At 42.0% G+C, this 23134-nt stretch overlaps 1 protein-coding gene across 1 annotated transcript in view; it reads right to left on the bottom strand.

Annotated features, from left to right (window-relative positions):
• Positions 1–7249: 7249 nt before the first annotated feature.
• Positions 7250–23134, bottom strand: part of LOC112609248 (HEAT repeat-containing protein 6-like) — a 192266-nt gene continuing 176381 nt past the window's right edge. The window contains 4 exon segments of the mRNA XM_025361774.1: positions 7250–7396; positions 7715–7821; positions 11158–11304; positions 13120–13231. Coding sequence (XP_025217559.1) covers positions 7250–7396; positions 7715–7821; positions 11158–11304; positions 13120–13231 — 513 coding nt within the window.

Raw genomic sequence — 23134 nt, 5'->3', positions numbered from 1 at the left:
ACTCACTTAAACCTTTCTGAGTCTCATTTTCTTCATTTATAAAATAAAAGACGTAAAATTTATCTCAGATATTGTCCTGAGGATGAAATGGGAAAAGGAGGAGCCCCTTCTGCATTCCCCTGGCTTCCAGTGGGTGGAGGCCAGAGAAGCTGCTAAATATCCTGCCAGGCGCAGGACAGCCCCCGTCACCAAGAACTGTCTGGCCCCTGATGTCAGTAATGCAGTACTCAGGAGCCCTGGTGTGGGGGAAAGAGAAGAAACTCAGAAGCTTGGCACATCTCAATTCAAACCCTGGTTGTACCACCTCTAGCTGAGTGACCTTAGGCAGGTCTGTGAACTCTCTGAGACTTGGCCTCCTCATCTGTAGAATGAGAGAGACAAAACTGCCAAGCTCACCCAGAAATAACCCCATGCATGTATGGTCAACTAATCTTTGACAAGGGCATCAAGAATACACCATGTCGATTCTTTTATTCCTTCGCTTTCTTAATAGACTTGTTTCACTTTACTCTAAAAAAATATATACAATGTAGAAAGGAAATTCTCTTCAGTAAATGGTGTTGGGGAAGGTGCCTGCAAAAGAATGAAATTGCACACTTCTTTTACATCATATACAGAAAATTAGCTCAAATGGATTAAAGATTTAAATATAATATCTGAAACTGTATAACTCCTAGAAGGAAACATGGGGAAAAATCTCCTTGACATTGGTCTTGGCAATAATTTTTTTTCACGATAACACCAAAGCACAGGCAACTAAAGCAAAAATAAATACATGGGACTACATTAGACTTAAAAGGTTTTACACAGCAAAGGAAACAATGACAAAATCAAAAGGGCAGCCTATGGAATGGAAGAAAATATTTGCAACCCATATATTTGATGAAGGATTAATTGAAAATATATAAGAAATTCACACAACTTAATAGCAAAAATTAATAAATACATAAATAGCCCAATTAGAAATAGGCAAAGGACCTGAATGGATCTTTTTTCCCCGAGGAAGACATACAAATGGCCGGCCAGTATATGAAAAGATGCTCAACACCACTAATCATCAGAGAAATGCAAATCAAAACCACAGTGAGATATTGCCGCATAGGATAGGACGGCTATTCTAAAAAAAGACAAGAGGTAAAAATTGTTTGCAAAAGTGTAGAGGAAAGGAAACCCTTGTACACTGTTGGTTGGAATGTAAAGTGGTATAATCTTTATGGAAAACAGTATGGCGGCTCCTCAAAAATTAGAAGCGGAACTACCATACAATTCAGCAATTGAATTAGAATCTTGAAGAGAGATCTGCACTCCATGTTTATTATATCACTATTCACAATACCCAAGATACGGAAACAGACTAAGTGTCTATCAACAGATGAATGGATAAACAAAATATATATAATCACTGGACTATTAGCCATTAAAAAGTAGAAAATCCTGTCACGGATAAACTTGGAGGATATTATGCTAAGTGAAATAAGCCAGATACAGAAAGACAAGTTTTCTATGATCTCACTTATATGTGGAATCTAAGAGAGTCAAACTCATAAAAACAGATAGTAGAATGGTGGTTGCCAAGGGCTGGGGGTGAAGAAAATGGGAAGCTATTAATCAAAGGGTATAAACTTTCAGTTATAAGATGAACAAATTCTGGAGATTTAACGTATAGCATAGGTGGTAATGGATGTAATAAATTTGTGATAATTAGTACACAATATATACATGTATGAAATCATGTTGTATGCATTAAATATATACAATCCTTATCAACTAAATATATATTTTTTAAAAATTTTAAATGCTTAGGTGATAAGAATTCTGAGAATTAAATACAATAACATATATGAATGGACCTGCTATACAAAAGGTGGTAAATAGATTTGTTTTGTTTTATTTTATTTCAACTCTGACAGATGTAGACTTATTGGGAAAGAATGTGCACAAAGCATTATCTATATGATGACTAAATATCCTGTATACATGCAATGACATTTCTATTCCTCATTCAATGGATAATAAAATCAGAACCAGCCTTCTGGTGGTCACAAAACATTTTGACATGAGAAAGGCTGATCATGAGCAATTTGGCAACGTACATCCCAGAGAATGCACGCCCTTTGACCCACAGCTACCATGATGTCATGTCTAGCAATTAGTCCTAAGGAGATCATCAGAGATGTGTAAAGAGATTTCATTCTAACAGCATCCTCTGTAGTGGTACATGTCAGGAGCTGCTAAGCCATCCAGAGGAGCAGGCTACATCTAGCCCACCACCTGTTTTTGTAAAGTTTATCAGGACACAGTCTTGCCCATTCATTTACACACTATGTATGGCTTCCTTCCTTGCAACAGCAGAGTTGAGTGTTGCAACAGAAACCTTTGGCCTTCAGAGTTTAGAATATCTACTGTTTGGCCTTTTATTAAAAAAAGTTTGCTGACTCCTGGTGAGTATATTAAGAAAAGGTTGAAAAAACCTAAATCTTCAAGAGTGGAGAATTAGAAAATAAGGCGTGTTGTATATAAGAGAGACAGTATGTGTGTGCACTTATTTGTAAATACATTGTTTAGAAATAATGTTGTCAACATACGTTGCAGGTCTTAAAAATTGTTCAATATATAGTATTAATCAAATAACAGGCAAATTATAAAATGTAGACAGAATGTGATTGGGTATTTTATGCATCCACCAACAGAAAAGGGTGTTAGGAAGCCTGTGGACCAACATGCCAAGTGTGGTTCTTTGGACGGTAGTATTATGGATTTTTTTTTTTTTTTTGAGATGGAGTCTCACTGTGTCACCCAGGCTAGAATGCAGTGGCATCATCTCGGCTCACTGCAAGCTCCGCCTCCCGGGTTCACACCATTCTTCTGCCTCAGCCTCCCGAGTAGCTGGGACTACAGGTGCCCGCCACCACACCCAGATAATTTTTTGTATTTTTAATAGAGACAGGGTTTCACTGTGTTAGCCAGGATGGTCTTGATCTCCTGACCTTGTGATCCACCCACCTTGGCCTCCCAAAGTGCTGGGATTACAGGCATGAGCCACCGTGCCTGTCCAGTATTATGGATTTTTTAAAAATCTCCTTGGTTTTCTGTAGATTCTGACTTTCCTGTAATGATTACGAATAAATATGTATTTCTTGAGAAATGTAAAAATAACTTTATCTTCCCGGATTTCTCGTAATTGAAAATGTTGGAGCTGGGTGTGGTGGCTCACACTTGTAATCTCAGCACTTTGGGAGGCTGAGGCGGGCAGATCACGAGGTCAGGAGATTGAGACCATCTGGCTAACACGGTGAAACCCCATCTCTACGAAAAAATACAAAAAAAAAAAAAAAAAAAATTAGCCGGGTGTGGTGGCAGGCGCCTGTAGTCCCAGCTACTCGGGAGGCTGAGGCGGGAGAATGGCGTGAACCCGGGAGGCGGAGCTTGCAGTGAGCTGAGATGGTGCCACTGCACTCCAGCCTGGGTGACAGAGCAAGACTCTGTCTCAGGAAAAAAAAAAAAAAAAATGAAAATGGTCCTGGGACAGATCTTTCCATTGAGAAGGGCAGAGGGGAAGCCCTGGGGATTCAGCCGGGTTTCTGTTGCATTTCTAGAAACACACAGTTGTGAAAGGCCAGTGTTGGCCATAGCCCAGGGCAGACTGGGGTAGAGGAAGTCAGGATTGAGGGACCGGAGAACAGATGTGGCCACAGCCCTTCCTGACCCACTGTGTTCCCTTCCACAGCCCCCATCTTCTCTTCACTGATGCACATAGATGCCTGACCAGAGGATAGGTTTAGTTTTCATCTGAGGATTATCTCTTATGTTGCAGTTCTGAAATTCCCATAATGTTTAAACTAGAACACAATTCATTTCATTATCTCCAGTGTGTATGGCTTGACAGAAATATATTCCATTATGTAGCACCTTAAATCCAGATAAAACATAAGGAACTTCTATTCCATGTTTGTATGATCAATGTTAATATTATAAGAAAATCTAAAAAGTAGCCATTTCCTATATTACAGTATGAAATAAATATGTTGAATGATTTGTTTTGGGGGGTGGGAAGGTGTAAGACTGAGGAGGGTGCCTGTGGAGAACAGTGACAGGAGTCTTGAGGGTTGGGTTTTATATATGTCTTTTAAAATAGATGATATCATTAATAAATTATCTGTGGGCATCATGAAAAAAGTTTATAATGTATAACTTTATGAGCTTGACAGTTGGTGAAACACTTTTCTGTTTAGAATTGTATTTGGCCCTCCCCAAGAGAAATGTTTATTTATGAGTATTGGGGTAGTTCCAGTAGCAATGCCTCAAAAGAACCAGGAGGTACAGTGTTGTCTAAAATGTGGACTCAGGAACCAGACTGCCTGGCTGTGCAACCAGCCTTGTCATTTCCTAGATATGGGGCAAGTTAATTAACTTCTCAGTGTTCTTATCTGTAGAGGGGGGGATAATCATAATATATATCTCAGGGTTATATTAAAAATTGAAAAAGTTAATTTTGCAAAGCACTTAGAATAATATCTGGCAAATAAAAGTGTTTACAAAAGTAAACCCTGTAAAAGTATTTACTCATTAAATACAATAATCTGAAACCATTAGTGATTTAAACATTTGTAGCTGACTTGGTAATATTTATGAAAATAAATACTGTATTTATAATATTTGACCTTATTTTACTCCTAGGAATTTATTGTCCAGTAAACAGTTTCACAGGCAGACAAAAATATTACTATAAAATCATGTTTATTACATTAATCTGTGCAAAAGGAAAAGACGGGCAAATAAAATGGCCATCAAAAGTGGTATTGGTAAATTCATTATAGTAAATTCATTCATTAGTAATCATATAATCCAAACAGAATGAGGCATATTTATGTGACATGGGAAGATCCACAACTAATGTTAAATGGTAAAAGATATAAAATGTTATGCCTAAGAAAATACTTTCTGTGAGAGAATATATGTTAATTTATGCAAGTGGCGCCGTTGTGGCGGGTTTGTGCTAATTTCTTCATACCTCACAGACAGACCTGGGCTCTCCCACTCATTATCCATGTGACCTGGGAGAAGTCATTTAACTGCTGTAAGCCTCAGCTTCTTCATCTGTCAGCCAGTGATAGCCTGACTACTCTGCAGGGTAACTCTGAGATTTAAACGTGATAATCTCAGAATATGCCTGGCAAACAGTAGGAGCTCAGAACTTGATGTTTTTTCCTACCGCAACTACATGACTTTTGGGGGTAGCACTTAATGCTTGAGGTTGGTAAATCCTTATATACATCAAATATTGTAGAAACATAAGTACATGCTACTATTTTTAACCTCCCCCACCCCTTTTTTTTTTTTTCTCTTGAGACAGAGTCTCACTCTGTTGCCCAGGCTGGAGTGCAGTGGTGTGATCTCTGCTTGGCTCACTGCAACTTCCGACTCTTGGGTTCAAGTGATTCCTGTGCCTCAGCCTCCTGAGTAGCTGGGATTACAGGCATGTGCCACCATGCCTGGCTAATTTTTTTGGTATTTTTAATAGAGATAGAGCTTCACCATATTGGCCAGGAGGGTCTCCAGCTCCTGACCTCAAGTGATCCGCCTGTCTCAGCCTCCCAAAGTGCTGGGTCAAACCTTTTATATCCAGTAAAACAGCCTCACTGGGTCAATGGATATCCTGTGGCGCCTACCATTTTTACATTATCAGAGGTCCTCATGAGGCCATTAGAAAGTATGAATCAAAACACTTTAAGATGAACAGGGGCATAGGTTTGCATGAGGCTTGTCAGTGGACCTCCAGGATGAAGACCAAAGTAATTGTGCAATTTCTAGTGGAATGATTTACACTTAAGATCTTATTTATTTGTCAAAAGACCCCTATGAGGTAGGAATTCTTAACCCCAATTTGCAGAAACTGAGACTTTGGGAGCTTGAGCAACTTGCCTGACACCACAGAGCTAGGAAAAGGTAGGCATAAGATCCTCACCAAGTCTGACTTCCAAAGGAAGATTTGAAAAGAAACTTCCTTGCTACCTGCCAAATCTCTGCAGAGCCCACAGCCATATTCACACATGAAACGGGGCAATGACAATAGCACCAGGAATAGCTACTCCCAATCAGATGCCCTCATGAACTCAACTCCGCAGGATGGGGCCACCAGGCCCTGCTTAGGGGAAAGAAAGGGGGTTTGTAGATGAAGCCCAGCCAGCCAGCCAACCAGAGATGGGAAAAACCCATTGGGAAGAACTTGCTTGCTCTAGCTGGGCTTTGCAAAGTACAGTCCGGCTGATGAGTCTGGACAGACAGAAATGGGCCCGAGTGGGGAGCCTGGCCGAGAGCATGACTGAGGGCGTGGTCAGCAGCTGTCACACCAGGACACACGATATGCAAAGATGCTGGGTGGTTGGTTCTTAAAGATTTTGTGCCTTAAGAAAACTAAAGGATGCAGACATGGGTAGAAGGTGGCTCTTTAAAAGTGCTTCAGGCAAGGAGGCATTATGGCATGGTGGGAAGCGGTCTGGTTTTTGACAGATCACTTCACCTTCTGGTAGTTTCCATGTCTGTGCAATGAGAATAATATTATAACTAAGATGTAACAGGAAATGAAAGCACAAGTATAAAATCTCCCCATACTTTCACCTCATCCACTCTAACCAGGGCTGACATGGATGGTTTTACAGGCTGTGCACTGAACAACTATGTCTGGTGGCCAGGATGAGTGGGACCATCATCCATCTCCAGTGTCATTTCTGAAGTGCCACACCCTGGCAATGCCTGCACCCAGAGGGAGGGGCACTTTTCCTGAATAGGATGAAGGTGCTGTCTGATTACCCATGGGACTCTGTCTACTGGAAGGGGGTCTTTTTCTAATTCTCACAGAGGCGTCATTTAAGCCAGTGGTGGCCTTCACCCAGCCTGCCGTGACTTTCTGCATTCCAATGCAGGCTGTTTACACACACATTTCTCACCCTCTATAGAGCTGAGGCTATGGTTTTCCTGTCTGGAACCAACTACTCATTAGGACAAACTGGGGACAACTGTAGGCGTGAAAACCTAATGGGAATCTGTTTATTCTGGGAATAGGGTAGAGATGACTCCTGCCTGGGATGTGGGAAAGGAAGAAAGCCTTTGACTCATCCCTTTAAGAGAAGGGGCTTTGGACAATTTGGGGTCTTTATCTTTTCTGAGTTCCTGACTGCAACTGATGTTTTAAAGGTTAACACAGTTTGGAAAGTCCAACTCCCAGGCTGACTGTTCACTCCAGCCCGTGCTACAAGCACCCCAGGAAGCCAGGGTTGGAACCCAGAGCCGGGGAGAAGGGTGGCAGCCCAGGCTTGCAGGGGCCAGCTTCCTGAGCCTGGTGCATGTCAGGCAGAAGCAGACAACGCCCGTGCTGAGTGTGCTGGAGCTGGGCTGCCTGGAGGCGAAGAGTCATGCACAGAAAGGAGCACCCTGAGAAATGCCCCCAGGCTAGGAGGAGAAACCCACATGACTATTGTGGAAAGTGTGGGTTTTGGTGTAGAATTTGTACTCGTTGATGATTTGAGCACTTTTCATCACCACGGTGGGCCGAGGACCTGCCCCAGCCCCCAGATATTGCTCCAGACAACGAGTCTTGCAGCCCCCAGTGACTATTTTCCCTCTTCAGCTGCTTTACTTCAGAGGCTGGCTCTGTTAGGGAGGGGCGGGCATCCCTGCTCCCCCGCCCCAGGATTGAAGCAGGACGAAGACGTACCCAGGAAAGCCGCTGTGGCCAGCCTGAGCGTAAGAGAGACTGAGACTCCCTGCCCAGTGGAAATACACTGTACTGCAAGATGCCAAAACGAGCCACTCGAATCCTCTCTTTCGGGAAGTCAAAAGTACAGTGAGGCATGAGAAGAAGGATCTCCAGCTCCAATTTGTTCTCCCTCTTGTGGCTGAACACACTGTTACCAGATGCTTATCAAACTATTTGCATATGGTACAAGCCCATGTGGGAGAAATGAGAGCTCTGTCAACTTCTACCCATCTTCTGTCCTCTCCTGACAATGCTTTTCCATCACTAATGGTGGCCTCGGGGTTTTACTTTCTTCTATGCACAAAGAAAACAACTGGTGGCACCTGTACGTAGTGAATTCCAGAGGCAGGAAACTCTCCCTACTTTTGGACAGTGCACAGCAAAGAGAATGTAGTTGGATGTTCAGCCAACCTGGGTTGGAAGCCACCTGTAGCAACGTGGCCTTAGACGAGTCACATGACTGCTGGGAGCAAGTCTCCAAAAGAGAGTGGTGAAGATACCTACGTCATCAGAAGGTTAAACAGAATAATACGTGTACTGGGCAGAGCACACAGAAGGCACCAAATATGTGTTTTTTAGATTCTTTCCCAAATCTAGGAGATGCAACTTAGCAATGAAAAATGCCTTGCAACCTAAAAAAAAAAAAAAGTTATAAAAATATAATCATGGTCATGGAAAAATATACATTAGGTTAAAAAAAAAAAAGGAAGGCTATAAATACATGTAAGATGTAATGTAATAACTAGTTTGCACACACCCTTACAAAATGAAAGTTCTGTAAGGGTATGCACCGGCCGATTTCCTACGGCTAACTCTTCTAGGTTCTAGGAGCCCTGACAGGTTTCTGTTGCATTTCCCAGAGAGCACGACCCCTAAGCCCCTAAACCTCCCTCTTTTCTGCTCACAGAGAACTGATGAGAGGAGAGACTCAGCTCAAAAGTGTTTAGCGAATGAAGTCGTTTCTTAAAATATTGGGTTTATAGTTTCCTTTTTAAAAAATAAATGATATAGTTTATAAGCTTTTTGCTCGAAAGATAATAAAATCTTTTTTAAAAACGTGTAATGTTAACGTTAATGAGGTATTTTCTCACTTAAAATCTCATTTGATTCTCCCATCCAATAAGATTTATTCTTTAGGATTGGAGTGATTCTGGGAACAAAGCCTAAATCAATCAGGAAGGACAACACAGTCAGCAAGTGCCTGGGCGCTGCAGACCCTGGTTTCCAAACCAGCTACTTTCTGTGTAACTCCTGCCAAGTTACTTGTCTCTCTGAGCCACGGTCTTCTCATGTATAAAACAGAGTCATTGTAGTTTTCACTTCAGGATGTCCAGAAGGGTCAAGCTCTAGGAACAGGACCCAGCACAGCACAAGCAAGATGTAAGTATTTGCTAAGTGAATGAATAAAAATATGGTAATCTTTTATTATGCTGCCTGATTTGGTAACGTGTTAGTAAGTGTTTATAACTAATTTTATCATCTCACTCTTAGGAATTTTTAAAAAATCACTTCTAGAGGTGTACAAAAATACCTGCATATGATCCTGTTCCTTTCAGCATTATATGCAAGAGCAAAAAAGTGCAAACAATTAAAATGTTCGCTAAAGGAATGTTGGTTAAACGGATTATAGATAAATACAAATTCATTTAATGGAGTATGACATAGTCCTTAAAAGGATAAAGTAGGTAGATTTATAGGTTGTTAGAAGTATCTGTTCACAATTATTGTTAAATGAAAAAATATGTCATAAAAGGTTAGGTATAATATACATTATATAGCATTAACATAGCCTGTTTCCACATGTATAAAGTGATGATAATATCAATTATTCTGCAGAGTTGTTTTAGGTTGTCTTGTCTTGTCTTGTCTTTTGTTTTGTTTTGAGATGGAGTGTAGCTCTGTTGCCCAGGCTGGAGTGCACTGGTGCGATCTAGGCTCACTGCAACCTCCACCTCCTGAGTTCAAGGGATTATCGTTCCTCAGCCTCCCGGGGTAGCTGGGATTACAGGTGTGCACCACCACGCCTGGCTAATTTTTGTATTTTTGGTAGAGATGGAATTTCATCATGTTGGCCAGGCTGGTTTCGAACTCCTGGCCTCAAGTGATCCTCCCATCTTAGCCTCCCCACATGCTGGGAGTACAGGCATGAGCCACCGCGCCCGGCCCTGTTGTAGGTTTAAATGGCATCATCTCCATGAAAATCCCTAGCAAGCAGCAGGTACTCAGGGTGGTGTTTGTTCCCACAGTGACTATATGTATTTGGGGGACAACACGGGTAATGCATAAGATTCACAAGTCCATGTGTAACCCACACACTGTCTGTAAAATTAATAAGTGATGTGTACTCTTTTCAAATATAAGTAGAGACTGCTGTAAATAACACAAACTCCTATTTAGTGGCATCACTGAATCCATTAGGCAGGTAGACAGATACTTTAATACTACACATTTAGCTATCCTATTGAAAGGAGCTGGGCACATTCCTCAGCCCTGGGCTCAAAACTCCCTGAGCCCAGTACAAACACCACCTGGAAAGTCTCCGATAAGGAGACAGCTGTTCAAGGTTACTGAAAGCGTGGGAGCCAAAAGAATTTCTTTGTTCCCCTGCAACTTTCGGGCTATAAAAAGCAAACGCTCGCATTGTTCGGGGCCCTCTTGTATACTGTGTAAAGGAGGGACCAGGTTCGAACTTGTAGTAAAGATCCTTGCCGCTTGGCTTTGACTCTGGACTCTGGTGGTCTTCTTTGGGGAACAAACAGTCTGGGCATAACACTATGAGTAATTTAATGTTTCTGATGTTTTAAAAAGGCCCTCATGAGGCAATTTGAAAATACGTATCTAAAGCCTTAGTATTAGGCAGGGCCCTGGGCTTTGAATAGAGACTTGTTTTGAGGTCCACAGAGAGGAGACACAAGGTCACAAGATGGTCCCAAGGCTAGCAAGTGGCAGAGTCCAGATCCAAAGGATGTCTGTCTGACTCCAGACCTCAGGATCTTAACCCCACACAATGCTCATGTTCCTTACTGACCCAGGGAGGTTCGGAGAAGGTCCATACCTACTGCCAGCTTCACACGACCATTTATTGAGCACTTGCTGTGTACTCACTAAATAAGCACTAAGAGCTGGGTGATCGCACAATCTCATTGAAATCTCAGAACAAGCCTACAAGTAGAAACTATTATGTCCATTTTAGGATGAAAGACAGAGGCGCTGGGAATTTGATTCACTCGCACAAAGCCACAGAACTAGGAACAGGAGGGTGCAGGGTTTGAATCGAGTCTATGTGACTTCAGCACCCCTCACAATGCTATGCTGCTGCCCGCCTCGGTGAGGCTGGGACTATGATGGCAGCTCCAGGAATGGCTGGCCCAGTCGGAAGCCCCCATGATCTCATGTCTCACCCAGCTGCTGCTTAGAGGGCGAGAGAGTGGTTGTGGAGGATGCCAGCCAGCCAGCCAGAGATGGGAAATCCCACTGGGACAGAATTTGCTCCAGTTTGGACTTGGCAGAGAGCAGGAACGCATGGGTCTGAGCTGGAAGAAACGGTCCTGTGCATGAGTCAGCAGCTGCCACAGCAGAAAGCATTTGTGGCCGCTCTGTGCAAAGGTGCTGGGTGCTTCTTTTGCTGTTATCTTATAGTTTGAGTGGTTTGGAAGAAAATGCAGAACGATGTGGACGGCAGCTCCTCATGATTACTTCATTCGGGGAGGCAGCACGCTGTGCTCAAAAGTGTTCTGGCTTTGGAGGCAAAGAGATGAGCTTTGCCATTTACCAACTGCTTGATGTGGGACACAGTTCATCTCCCAGAAACCAAGTTTCCAAGCATTTGAGATAAGGATAACAATATTTACTTCGGAACCGTGTTATGAAGACTAAATGCAGATGTGAAATTTACAGATATTTCCACCTCATCTGCTCTAGCCTGTACTGCAGTGTGGAAAGGTCGTGCACTGCACAGTGATTGCCAGTAGATGGCGCAAGGGGCCTGCCGCCATCCCAGATATTGTTTCTGAACCCAGCAGGAGAGGGGACACCATTAGCTACAGCGACCTCCTGGGGTCACCATTTGCAATATAATCCCAGTGACTTAAAGGAGAGAGTAGAAAGGAATCATGGTAAGGTGAGCAAAAGAAAAAAACATTTTATTGATTCCTCATTTTCCTCATCTGTAAAATGTGGGTGCTTATAAATCCACACATCATGAAAAGCTCTCAAGATTTAAAAAAAATGTACTCGAAAAGACCTGACACAAAAAGGGTGCCAAATATGTGTTTCATTCATCCTTTTCTTACTCTGGGGGATTCCAACTTATTACAAAAGATTGTTGAAACATTCCTCCAAACAAGTAAATATTTCACAAACATAATTGAGGGTTTTTTTTTTTAATGTACATTACTTAAAATTGTAAACTCATATGAAATTATACCTACTGTCAAATAGTGAAAAATTAAACTATATCCAGTATTTGGAGGTTGATGAAAACTTTTTGGCATAAAAAATGTATCCTCATAACAGCAATTTGGCAATGTATTTTTGGAGTTTAAAATACGTAAAATACAGTGGCACATGTCTGCAATCCCAGCTACTTAGGAGGCTGAGGTGGGAGGATAACTTGAGCCCAGGATTTTGAGAGCAGCCTAGGCAACAGGGATCTCTAATTTTTTAGGGGCCTCTAAAAATTAAATAAAATTAAACTGTAAAAAATGCGTGTTTTTTCACCAAGACAAAGAATATTTCCTGAGGAAACAAGCAACTATGCATGGAAAGATTTCATTCTAAGGGAACCTTTTGAAAACTAAATGTCCATTGGTCAAGAATTAGTAAATAAGATGTGGTATATCCACATGGTGACAATGATGTGAAGCCTTGGGGGAAAAATGAAATTGTAGAAATACTTCCACTGACAGGGAAACCTATTTACTATATATTGTTGAGTGAAAAAAAAAGAAGAGGTTCAAAATTATGTAGAGTGTGATGCCTCGATTATTTTGCACACACACCCCCTGGATCAAAGTAGGAAAGGACGTGACAAAACATGTAAGTATGTTTATCTGCTGGTAATGAGATTATGAGCAAGTTTTACCATCTCTTTGTTCTATACATCTGACTTCGCTATAATGAGTATCTATTCCTTGGGAAATATGAAATGACTTTTCTTTTCAGGATTCTCATACTTGAAAATGTGGGGGTAACGGGTCTTAGGATCAGCCCTTCCCTCAGGAAGGGCGAGAGCAGGAGGAGCCCTCAGGCCTTTGGGGGCATTTCTGTCACATTTCTGGGTGACCACACTACTGTGAAAATCCAGATAGCACCAAATCCTTAATCAGTCCTGGACAGGCCAGGTGGAGAAAATCAGGACTTACCTGCTTGAGGATGACGGGGGTGGAGAGACATAGATGTGGCCGCAGCCCTTCCTGATGCAACATTTTCCTTCATCATAGTCCCTGCCTTTTCTGCATTGGTGCACACAGATGCCTGGTCAGAGGAGAGACTCAATTAAAAGGTTTTAAGTCTTACATCTTGAAAATAACATTTTCAAATGCCTTTTAAGATATCGTCAAAACCATCAATTACCTGGAGATAAATCTAAAAAGTCTTGTGCAGAAAATTACACATTACTAAGAAAAACTTGTAGGTGCCTTAAAAAATGGAGGGATGTGTCATGTTTGTGGATTAGAAAATTCATTATTATAAAGCTGTCAGTTTTCCCCAAATTCAACAATAAATTTAATACAATCTCAGTCAAAGTCTTAGAAGGATTTTTCATGAAAATTGATAAACCGATTCTAAAACTTATATGAAATTCCAAAAGGTCAGAATAATCAAGACAATCTTAAACAAAGTTGAGGAACTTAAGCTACCATTTAGCAGGATTTATTATAATGTGGCAGTAAATGCAATAGCAATGCAAGATACCAAATAGACCAGTGTAACAAAAGCACACCATCTCATAATTTATGAGCCACTGCAGTTCAAAGAGAGAAAGAATGCTTTTTCAGTAAAGGTAGCTGGATTAATTTGCTTATTCATATAAACAAAAAGGAACCTTGACTCCTACCTCTCACCACACACAGAAATCTGTTTCAAATGGATCATGGACCTAAATGTAAAAGAAGAAACAATAAAGCTTCTAGAAGATATTGTAGAAATAGTTTCATGATCTTGGAATAGGCAAAGATTTCTTTTCTTTTGTTTTGTTTTCTTTTGCTTTCTTTTCTTTTTTTTTGTTTTGAGACAGAGTTTCGCCCTCATCGCCTAGGCTAGAGTGCAATGGCACGATCTCGGCTCACTGCAACCTCCGCCTCTTGAGTTCAAGTGATTCTCCTGCCTCAGCCTCCCAAGTAGCTGGGATTACAGGTGCCCATCACCATGCCCAGTTAATTTTTGTATTTTTAGTAGATGGGGTTTCACCATGTTGGCCAAGCTGGTCTCAAACTCCTGACCTCAGGTGATCCACCCACCTCGGCCTCCCAAAGTGCTGGGATTACAGGTGTGAGCCACCACGCCTGGCTGATTTCTTTAATGTTACAGAAACATCATTGATTATAAAGATAGGCAGATAAATTGGATCTCATTACAAATGGGGAGTTTTCTTCATCAAATGACATGATTAAGAGAGTAAAAAGGGAAGCCCCGTTGGATGAAAATGTTTACAGCACATGCACACAACAAACTGCTTGTATCCAGAATCTGTGACAAGTCCATAAAGACAACACAGACAACCTAATGGAAAAATGGGCAAAAGGATTGAATAGACAATTCACAAAGGTGGGAGTTAGAAGTTGTTAAAAATAGGCCAGGCACGGTGGCTCACACCTATAATCCCAGCACTTTGGGAGGCAAGGCGGGCAGATCATGAGGTCAGGAGATCGAGATCATCTGGGCTACCACAGTGAAACCCCAACTCTACCAAAAATACAAAAAATTAGCCGGGTGTGGTGGCAGGCGCCCATAGTCCCAGTTACTCGGGAGGCTGAGGCAGGAGAATCGCTTGAACCTGGGAGGTGGAGGTTTCAGTGAGCTGAGATCACGCCATTGCACTCCAGCCTGAGTGACAGAGTGAGACTCTGTCTCAAAAAAAAGAAAAGAAAAAAGTCAAATTCTGGGAAGGTGGCTTTAATTATGCAGTATTGACATAGTTTTTGAATCTTCCAAAACCTTCCCATTCAAAACACACAGAACAATTAAACCAGCAAAAGTCAAACAAAGCACAAAGACAGTAAGACTAGAAGGAAGATTTCCCCTCCAACTCCAAAATAGAAGTGGAGAGGCGGGGACAAAGGCCATCATCATCACCCACCAGACCCACGAGGTCTCTGCATCTGCACCGGGGAAACTGAGGAAGGGAATGAGGTATGATGGAGACGACTGGGAATAGCGTTCCCATGAGAACTCCCTGAGGAATCCACTAGAGATCAAGCTTCAGCCAGCCAAGCAACTGGCGAGACATCAAAATGGGGACCAGGTAGGCCATTAAATATATATTTACTATAGAAGTAACATCAAATAATAGTTGAAGAAGAGAGCGTTTGCAACAGCTCTATGCTCTGACAATCTGAGCACAATATGCCTTTGACAAATGTAAACACAATATATTGAAAGTTGAGGCAGGGAAACCTAATTTTTTTATTGCCAAATTAGGGATGTAAATGTAAAAACAATAGGACATGTGAACAATTTTCATAGCACAGGTTAATGTAAATAAGCAATTGCACATACTATAGGATTTTTTTCAATAATTATCTTGCCTTTTAAAGTTACTGCACTAAACTGATTCAGAATATCAGAAATGGCAACAACAGAAGAATTACTAGAATTTCAAGGACCTTGGAACATTCTACCAAAACTCAGCAGAATCACACGAGCCATAAGAAGGCCGCGTTCCAAATGTGGCTCCACGTCAGAGTTGAGATCTTCTTAAACATGGAGATTTTCTAGATGATCTTGGGCCTAAGGGGGCTTTCCATAAGAGGTTTCATATAAAATTAAAATTACCCTCATACTAATGAAATATAAAATCTAGATCTTTAGATTTATAAAATGGATACTGTAGGAAATAAATTGTAAAGAACCTAAAAAAGAAAATTACTTTCTAAAAATAAAATAAGCAGGAGTGGGAGTGGTCTGGAAAGAGTATATGAAAAGCAGAGCAAGGCTGATGAGTACCTCGGAATGATTAGATGGGGAAGAAAGGATATTACTTCAAATCAGCTGCCTTGGCAGGGGGCAGGGAATGGTGGAAGGAAAAGAATTAGCCTTAGCTAGTTTTGTTATTAATATGACTCATATCAGGACACCTACAGATGATAATTCAAAACAAGAGAGACCAAGGATCCTACTTAACGGCCTTAGTGTAAGGCAACCATTAGAACAAAATTAACCCTGTCCCCTTTTTTTTGAGACAATGTCTCGCGCTGTCGCCTGAGCTGGAGTGCAGCGGCGCAATCTTGGCTCGCTGCAAACTCCACCTCCTGGGTTCAAGTGATTCTTCTGCCTCAGCCTCCCTAGTAGCTGGGATTACAGGTGCCCACCACCACTCCCAGCTAATTTTTTGTGATTTTAGTAGAGACGGAGTTTCACCATGTTGGCCAGGCTGGTCTCCAACTCCCGACCTCGACTTCCCAAAGTGCTGGGATTACAGGAGTGAGCCACTGCGCCCAGCCTAAAACCCTTTTAAAATACACAATGAATAGTGAGAGAGAGAGAAAGACAGCAAGAGACATTACACAAATAAAATAGATTACGCAGTGAAAGACCACATATGTAATAAGGACAATCATTAACTCCATTTTGTCTCTGGTTCTGAGCGTTCTTTTGCATGTCTTCCTGTGCCACGTTTGGATGAGAGGAGGCATGCCCTCCTGCTAGAGGGGACAAAGGTTCATGGACTTGGTAGCGTGCAGATACTATTAATGCCAATTTTTGAGCACTAACCTTTTGACAGGCTGGTCAGACTCTTTTTGCTGTTGTTGTTGTTGAGATGGAGTTTCACTCTTGGTGCCTAGGCCAGAGTGTGATGGCGCGATTTCGGCTCACTGCAACTTCCACCTCCTGCATTTAAACGATTCTCCTGCCGCAGCCTCCTGAGTAGCTGGGATTGTAGGCACCCACCACCATGCCTGGCTAATTTTTTGTATTTTTAGTAAAGACAGAGTTTCACCATGTTGGCCAGGCTGGTCTTGAACGCCTGACCTCAGGTAACCCACCTGCCTCGGCCTCTCAAAGTGCTGGAATTACAGGCATGAGCCACTGCGCCCAGCCTTGATAGGCTCTTAGTAAGCTTTAATTTTCTTACTATTTTTCCATTTAACAGACAACCCCAGAGGCAGAAACTATTATTTCCATTTGCTAAGTGAGGCATTGGAACTTAGGATATATATTCAATTTGACCATGATACCCAAGATAGAAAATGTCAGAGCCAAGATTTGAACTCACCTGTGTGACTTCAAAGCCCTTGCTTATGGCCCACATAGCACAGCTTTATTATTACAGTTGAGGAGGGGCCGTGGGAAATACCTGCTCCCTCACATATTTGTTGAAGGTTTCATTCAGAATAGTTTTAGATTTACAAAAAGTTACAAAGATAGTACAGAGAGTTCTCATATACCCCACACCTTGCACACGTATTTTTGACAAAGTCTACAGGGCAACTCGGGTAAATTTGTATGTGTATACACACATATAATCTTGATTTAGAATACATCAGCGTCTCAGATAGGGAATCACTGGTCCCAAATTGGGTATCTTGGAACACATGCCAGAAAGCAGCAGTGGCCAGGAACTTGTTGGGTGCTGGACTGAGATTTAGCTTGAGATTGTGGTTTCAGTTCCAGAGCCTTCAATCTTCTCACAGTTTTTAGGGAAAACTTATTTTTGGCTTGCTTCTCCCTTTTTCCCTTGGCCCCAGTGACTCCGGCATAATCCATGAAGCCGGGGACAAATCCAGGTCACAGTTTCCAAGCCTGATCAGTCCCCTTTGCTTCAGCAAACAAGGCCTCATTACTGGGCTTAGACTTTCTTCTTTCCTTCAGGGTGAGTCTGTTCCCAATTGCTTCTGAGTTCCGCAGGTCTGAACAGGTACCTGGCAGAGCCACCTGATGGACTGGTGTGATAGCCCCTGGTTATTTGCATAAATTGGGTAAAGCTAATGTCTGCCATGGGGTGTCCAAGCTAGAGACAGATAGAAGGGAGGTTGGAGAGATGGTTACTTGCCTGTGTTCTCTAGTACAATGACTCACGGTACTTCTGAACCCCATTAGAGAGCGGTATCATCTTCTCTCACACCATTTCTTCCCAGAACACAGTGTGACAAGTAGACTGAGGAGGAATGAGAATCAATGCCATTGTCACCCTTGGAGGGTCTTGTATCTTTGAGAGCATCTGGAGAAAATGCACTGGACTCCACCCACAGATGGCTTGGCAGTGAGCAGACAACACCAGGGGAAGTCTATAGAAGGACACGGTTTGGCCTTATTCTCCTTTTTTTCATATAAATGTATGGGGTACAAGTGTAATATAGTTACATGCATAGATTGTGTAGTGGTGAAGTCTGGGTACCTGAATAATGTACATTGTACCCATTGGGTAATTCCTCATCATCTACCCTCTCATACCCTCCACCGCTGTTCCAAGTCCCTACTGTGTCATTCCACATGCTATGTCCATTGAATGTTTGTGTTCCCCCCAAATTCATATGTTGAAACCAATCACCAATGTGATTGTATTAGGAGATGATGGAGGGGTTGTGGAGGTGAATAGATCACAATAGTGCAGCCCTTATGAATGGAATTAGTGTTCTTATAAAATTGGCTCAAGGGAGCTAGTTCACTTATTCCACCATGTGAGGACACAGCAACAAGTCGGCATTCTGCAACCCAGAGGAGGCCCTCACCAGAACCTGGCCACGCTGACACCCTGATCTTGGACTTTTCAGTCTCCAGAACGGTGAGAAATAAATTCCTGTTATTTGTAAGCTATGGTATTTTGTTATAAAAGCCAGGATGAACTAAGACAGAAAGAGATGAGTTGGAGAAAGATGGCTCCATTTTCAAGCAGAAATTAGATTATAGAAAAGCTAGGGATTTCTAAGTGGGAAAACAAAATTATTTCTCACCTGCAGTCCCTCAAGCCATTAAAGAAAACTCAAAGTAGTATATAATATCAGCAGTGTAGGTTTAATAAAACGTATGGCTGTAGGACACTCTGTTAAGAGCTCTGTAAGATTTAAGGTGGTGCTTAGTAGATACTTTGAGCTACACAAAATAGCTTCTAAAAATTTTAGGGGACTTGTCTAGCAGATGCTTGCAACTCTCAAAGAAGAGAGAGACCTGTTCACAAAAGAATCATGGTAGACTTTTGGGTCATGGAGATCTGAACCAGTTTCATAGGAAATATTTGAGGTTTTTAAAATAATCGTATTGTTAAAAGCACTACCACTCAGACTGCAAGGGACTAAGGCAAAATCATGAGAAAACTGTTGCTCTCAAATTTCTGCAGACAGGGAGCAGGATGAAATACCTACTGTGTTAAAGGTTCCCAAGACATTTTTAGGCTCAAAATTTTGCTAGGAGGACTCACAGGGCTCAGCATCTAGTCATACTCATGGTTCTGATTTATTATAGTGAAAGGATACAAAACAAAACAAAGGGAAAAGGTGTATGGGCAAAGTCTGGAGGAAACTAGGTGTAAGCTTCCAAAAGTCCTCTCCCGGTACAGTCACACAGGAATAACTTAATTTCTTTTGCATCGAGTTGTGACAGCCCATGTGAAATCTTGTTTACCAGGAAAGTTTGCCTGAGCCCAGGAGTTGAAGATTTTTACTGGAGGCCTGTCATATAGGCACTCTTTCTACCTAGCATGTGCCAAAATTCCAGACTTCCAGAAATAAAGCTTGTATTCAGCATAAAGCATATTGTTTGCACAAAAAGTTTAGGCACAGTGAGGCAGTCTCATCATTTAGGGAAAATTTTGTATCGGTGTAGGGAACTGTGTAACATTCCAGTTCCCAGATGTCAGCCAAGGGCCAACTTTGCAAGCAGGCCTTTCTAAGGACTGCAATCTCAGGCCAGCTATGTTATCTTTTCTGCACAGCTAATCAGATGCAAGCATGAACTTGATGGTAACAGAAATCTCGGTGATTTCCCAGGATTGAAGTTACTATGAGCTGAATGTTTGTGTCCTTCCCAAATCCATAAGATGAAATCCTAACTCCCAGGATAGTGGTGCTGGGAGCTGGGCCCTTTGGGAGGTGATTAGGAATTAGAGGCAGAGACCTCATGAATGGAATTGGGGCCTTTATAAAAGAAACTTTACAGCACTCACTTGTGGCACCGTCCCATGGTCCTCTCTTAGCGGGAGCTGACTTCCTCCTAACTCAAGGGGTTCAGGTCTGTAAACTGGTTAGTTTGGGTTTTGGGATGAGAAGCCATTACTTTCCAGTATGGTGGTTCATAACATGTATCTGTTCCCTAGACCAAGAAGTTGTGTGCACTCTCTTGCTCTCTCACTTTCTTTCTCTTTCTGTCTCTCTCTCCCCTCCCTCCCCCTCCTCATCTCCTTCCTCTCTGTCTTTCCTTCTCGCACATACATCCACAAAGGCCTCAGCAGGTTGCCCATATCTTCCATCCTAAGAACACCATGCCTAGTTAGCCCTTGCCAAAAACATACACATATTCCCTAGATTAGTGCTGATATAAATTGGCAAAAATATTTCAGTATTTTCACATGTGTTCTATCTCCTCCCAGGTCAGATTTTGAACTTGACCTTTGGAATGCAGCTGGGATATGACTCTTGCACTACCAGTATTCTGGAGGCAATGAGAGGCAATGGACTGTAGCTCTGCAAGACATTCAGTAGAAATTATTATACACACTTCAGACAAGGGGGCAGCATTTTCCTCAGGGGAGCTGGGACTGTGACTGCTGGTTGGGAGACTCAGTGGGGCTCTGGGAAATCAAGGCGCTCATATTTGTCAGAATCATTGCAATCTGTAAGGCCCTACTTTCCCCTCTTCATGTCTTAGTTTAAATCTGAGAGACCTGGCAAAGCTGAGATTCAACTTGCTTTGTAATTCATAGTCACCCTGTCAAATTTGGTTCTGATCTCAGATATAATGGAAACAGATTTCCTTAGGGCAGAATAGATGTCAGCTGTTTCTCTGACTTCGTCTTCAACTAAGAATTGAAAGCCCTGAGCTTATTTGTTTTCTGTAGACTCTCCAGTGCAGTTAGAAGGCACCATCCCACTCCATATAACCATCATAATGTTCTATTTTAAGAGCTCCTTGGGTTCCCAAAGACTTCCCTTTAAAAGGCATTTCATCCAAAGCAACTATAGGTGATAATTTCTGTATCTATTTGTCAATCCGTGCCCTGGACTCCCGGGATCCTACTTTCCACTGGCAATGTGGCCATTACTGCCTTTAAATACAAGCAGCAGAGACAACCTCTCCCAGATTTCCATCTTTAAGGCATGGTTTCCTGGAATCTTGCTTTCCTTCTACAGCACCTGCACTAGTCCAGAGCCAGGTGTCTGTGGTGTCTGTATTGTCAATGAGTGGGTGCTGGTTGGGAGGATGCTGATGTTTAAGAATTGCAGCTCACACATTTAATATTAGGAAGGACCCAGGCTGTCTAAAGATATATCAAGAATTCATTCAGGAAAAATATTCTAGAAATCAGCCACTCTAGCATTCCCCTTGAAATCTTAAGAAATCAGACTTTAACCTAGACCCACTGTGGATCTTTTTGTGCTAGTGTTGTAGTTCCAGGGTGCAGAAAACAGCAGGAAAGGCTGTGGAAAGCCTGGCCTTCTCAGGATGCTAGAGGTCCATCCTTGGACTTGGCACTGGACAAAGAAAATAACATTACACTCATTATGACAATACCACAGTATCTTGAGTAGTGTAGCTTTACAGTTGATCTTGAAATTAGATCATGTGAATCCTCTTTGTTCTTCGTTTTAAAGATTGTTTTAGCTAGTGTAGATCATTTTCATTTCCATACACATTTTAGAATAAGTCTCAGTCTTTAGAAGAAGATTACTATAATTCTGATAGTGATAAATTGAATCTGTAGATTAATTTGGGGAGAATGAACATTTAACACTGTTGAATCTTTCCGTCTGTCACTGTGGCATCAATCTCCATTTATTTAGGTTTTATTTATGTGCTCACAAACAAGCCCACTCAAGTCCTTCTCATATGGCCTCTCTGCACAGTCACTTGAGCCCAGAGACCCATCACTGCCTTTGCTTCACCGTTGCCAGTGTCCTCATGGCAATGCCACCCTGTGCAGCAGGACAGTCTCTCCAGGTGGCCCCGAAGCTGAGAGTCTAAGTGACAGGATGGTGCTGGGTTCGCATTAGTCTTCACTCCATTGGTCACATCATGTTCTGGACGGCAATGGGGAGACTGCTTCTCTCCTCACAGGGCTCAGAAGTCCTGTGAGATATTGGCTGGAGAAGACAGGTAGAAAGCCGCTTCCTCCATTCCTCCTGCCTCTGTCTCTGACATGAGTACCCCAGACTTCCTGGAAGGTTCTCCCCACCCAATTCATGTTACTAACTCATAGGAGGACATCTTTAAACTTCAAAATTCATATTCCACAATTACTTTTGGTTCTTTACAGTCTTGTTCAGCCACCTCTTATGTAAGGACTTTTGTTTCCTTTTGCACTGCTGTTGATGGGAGCATTCATGTTTTGTGGGCGGACTTTGCAGAATGTATCACCTCAATCTTGACCACGGCTGGGAGATGGGAGGCTGGGTGTGGGGTGACCTCCTAGCCATTGTTGCATCAGCCATGTGAGTTTTGTAAAATGAATGTGATCTCTCCACCTCCAGGCCACCCTCTTGCTTTCCACCCTCATGTCTTCCACTCCAAGAGCAAAGGGGCCATTTCTGTGAGATTTCTAATTTTTGAAGGCGCTGTGATTTCTTCTGATCCTCAGTATAGATAGGTCTGTTGCACCTTGTTCAATTATCTCTGTGATTTAATGGATTTTTACATGTTGTTTTAGATCTCTGCACAACATGGAATACGAATACAACAACTATTCTGTCTGGTTTAAAGGTAGCATGCACAATCTGTTTTGATAATGTCCTTCCTGATGTAAGTGGATTTGAACCTCTTTAGATTCTGTTTGTGATTTTAAAAAATGAAAATATATGAATTTAAACATAAATAAAAGTTTACAATGAAAAGTAATAATTTTCTGGCTGGGTGCAGTGGCTCACACCTGTAATCCCAGCACTTTGGGAGGCCAAGGTGGGCAGATTGCTTGAGTCCAGGAGTTCAAGACCAGCCTGGGCAACCGGAGTGACACCTGGTCTCAAAAAAAAAAAAAAAAAAAAAAAAAAAAAAAAAAAAAAAAAAAAA

The sequence above is a fragment of the Theropithecus gelada genome, chromosome 16, assembly GCF_003255815.1.
Source record: "Theropithecus gelada isolate Dixy chromosome 16, Tgel_1.0, whole genome shotgun sequence".
Lineage (NCBI taxonomy): Eukaryota > Metazoa > Chordata > Mammalia > Primates > Cercopithecidae > Theropithecus > Theropithecus gelada.
This window is presented reverse-complemented; position numbering and strand designations above follow the sequence as displayed.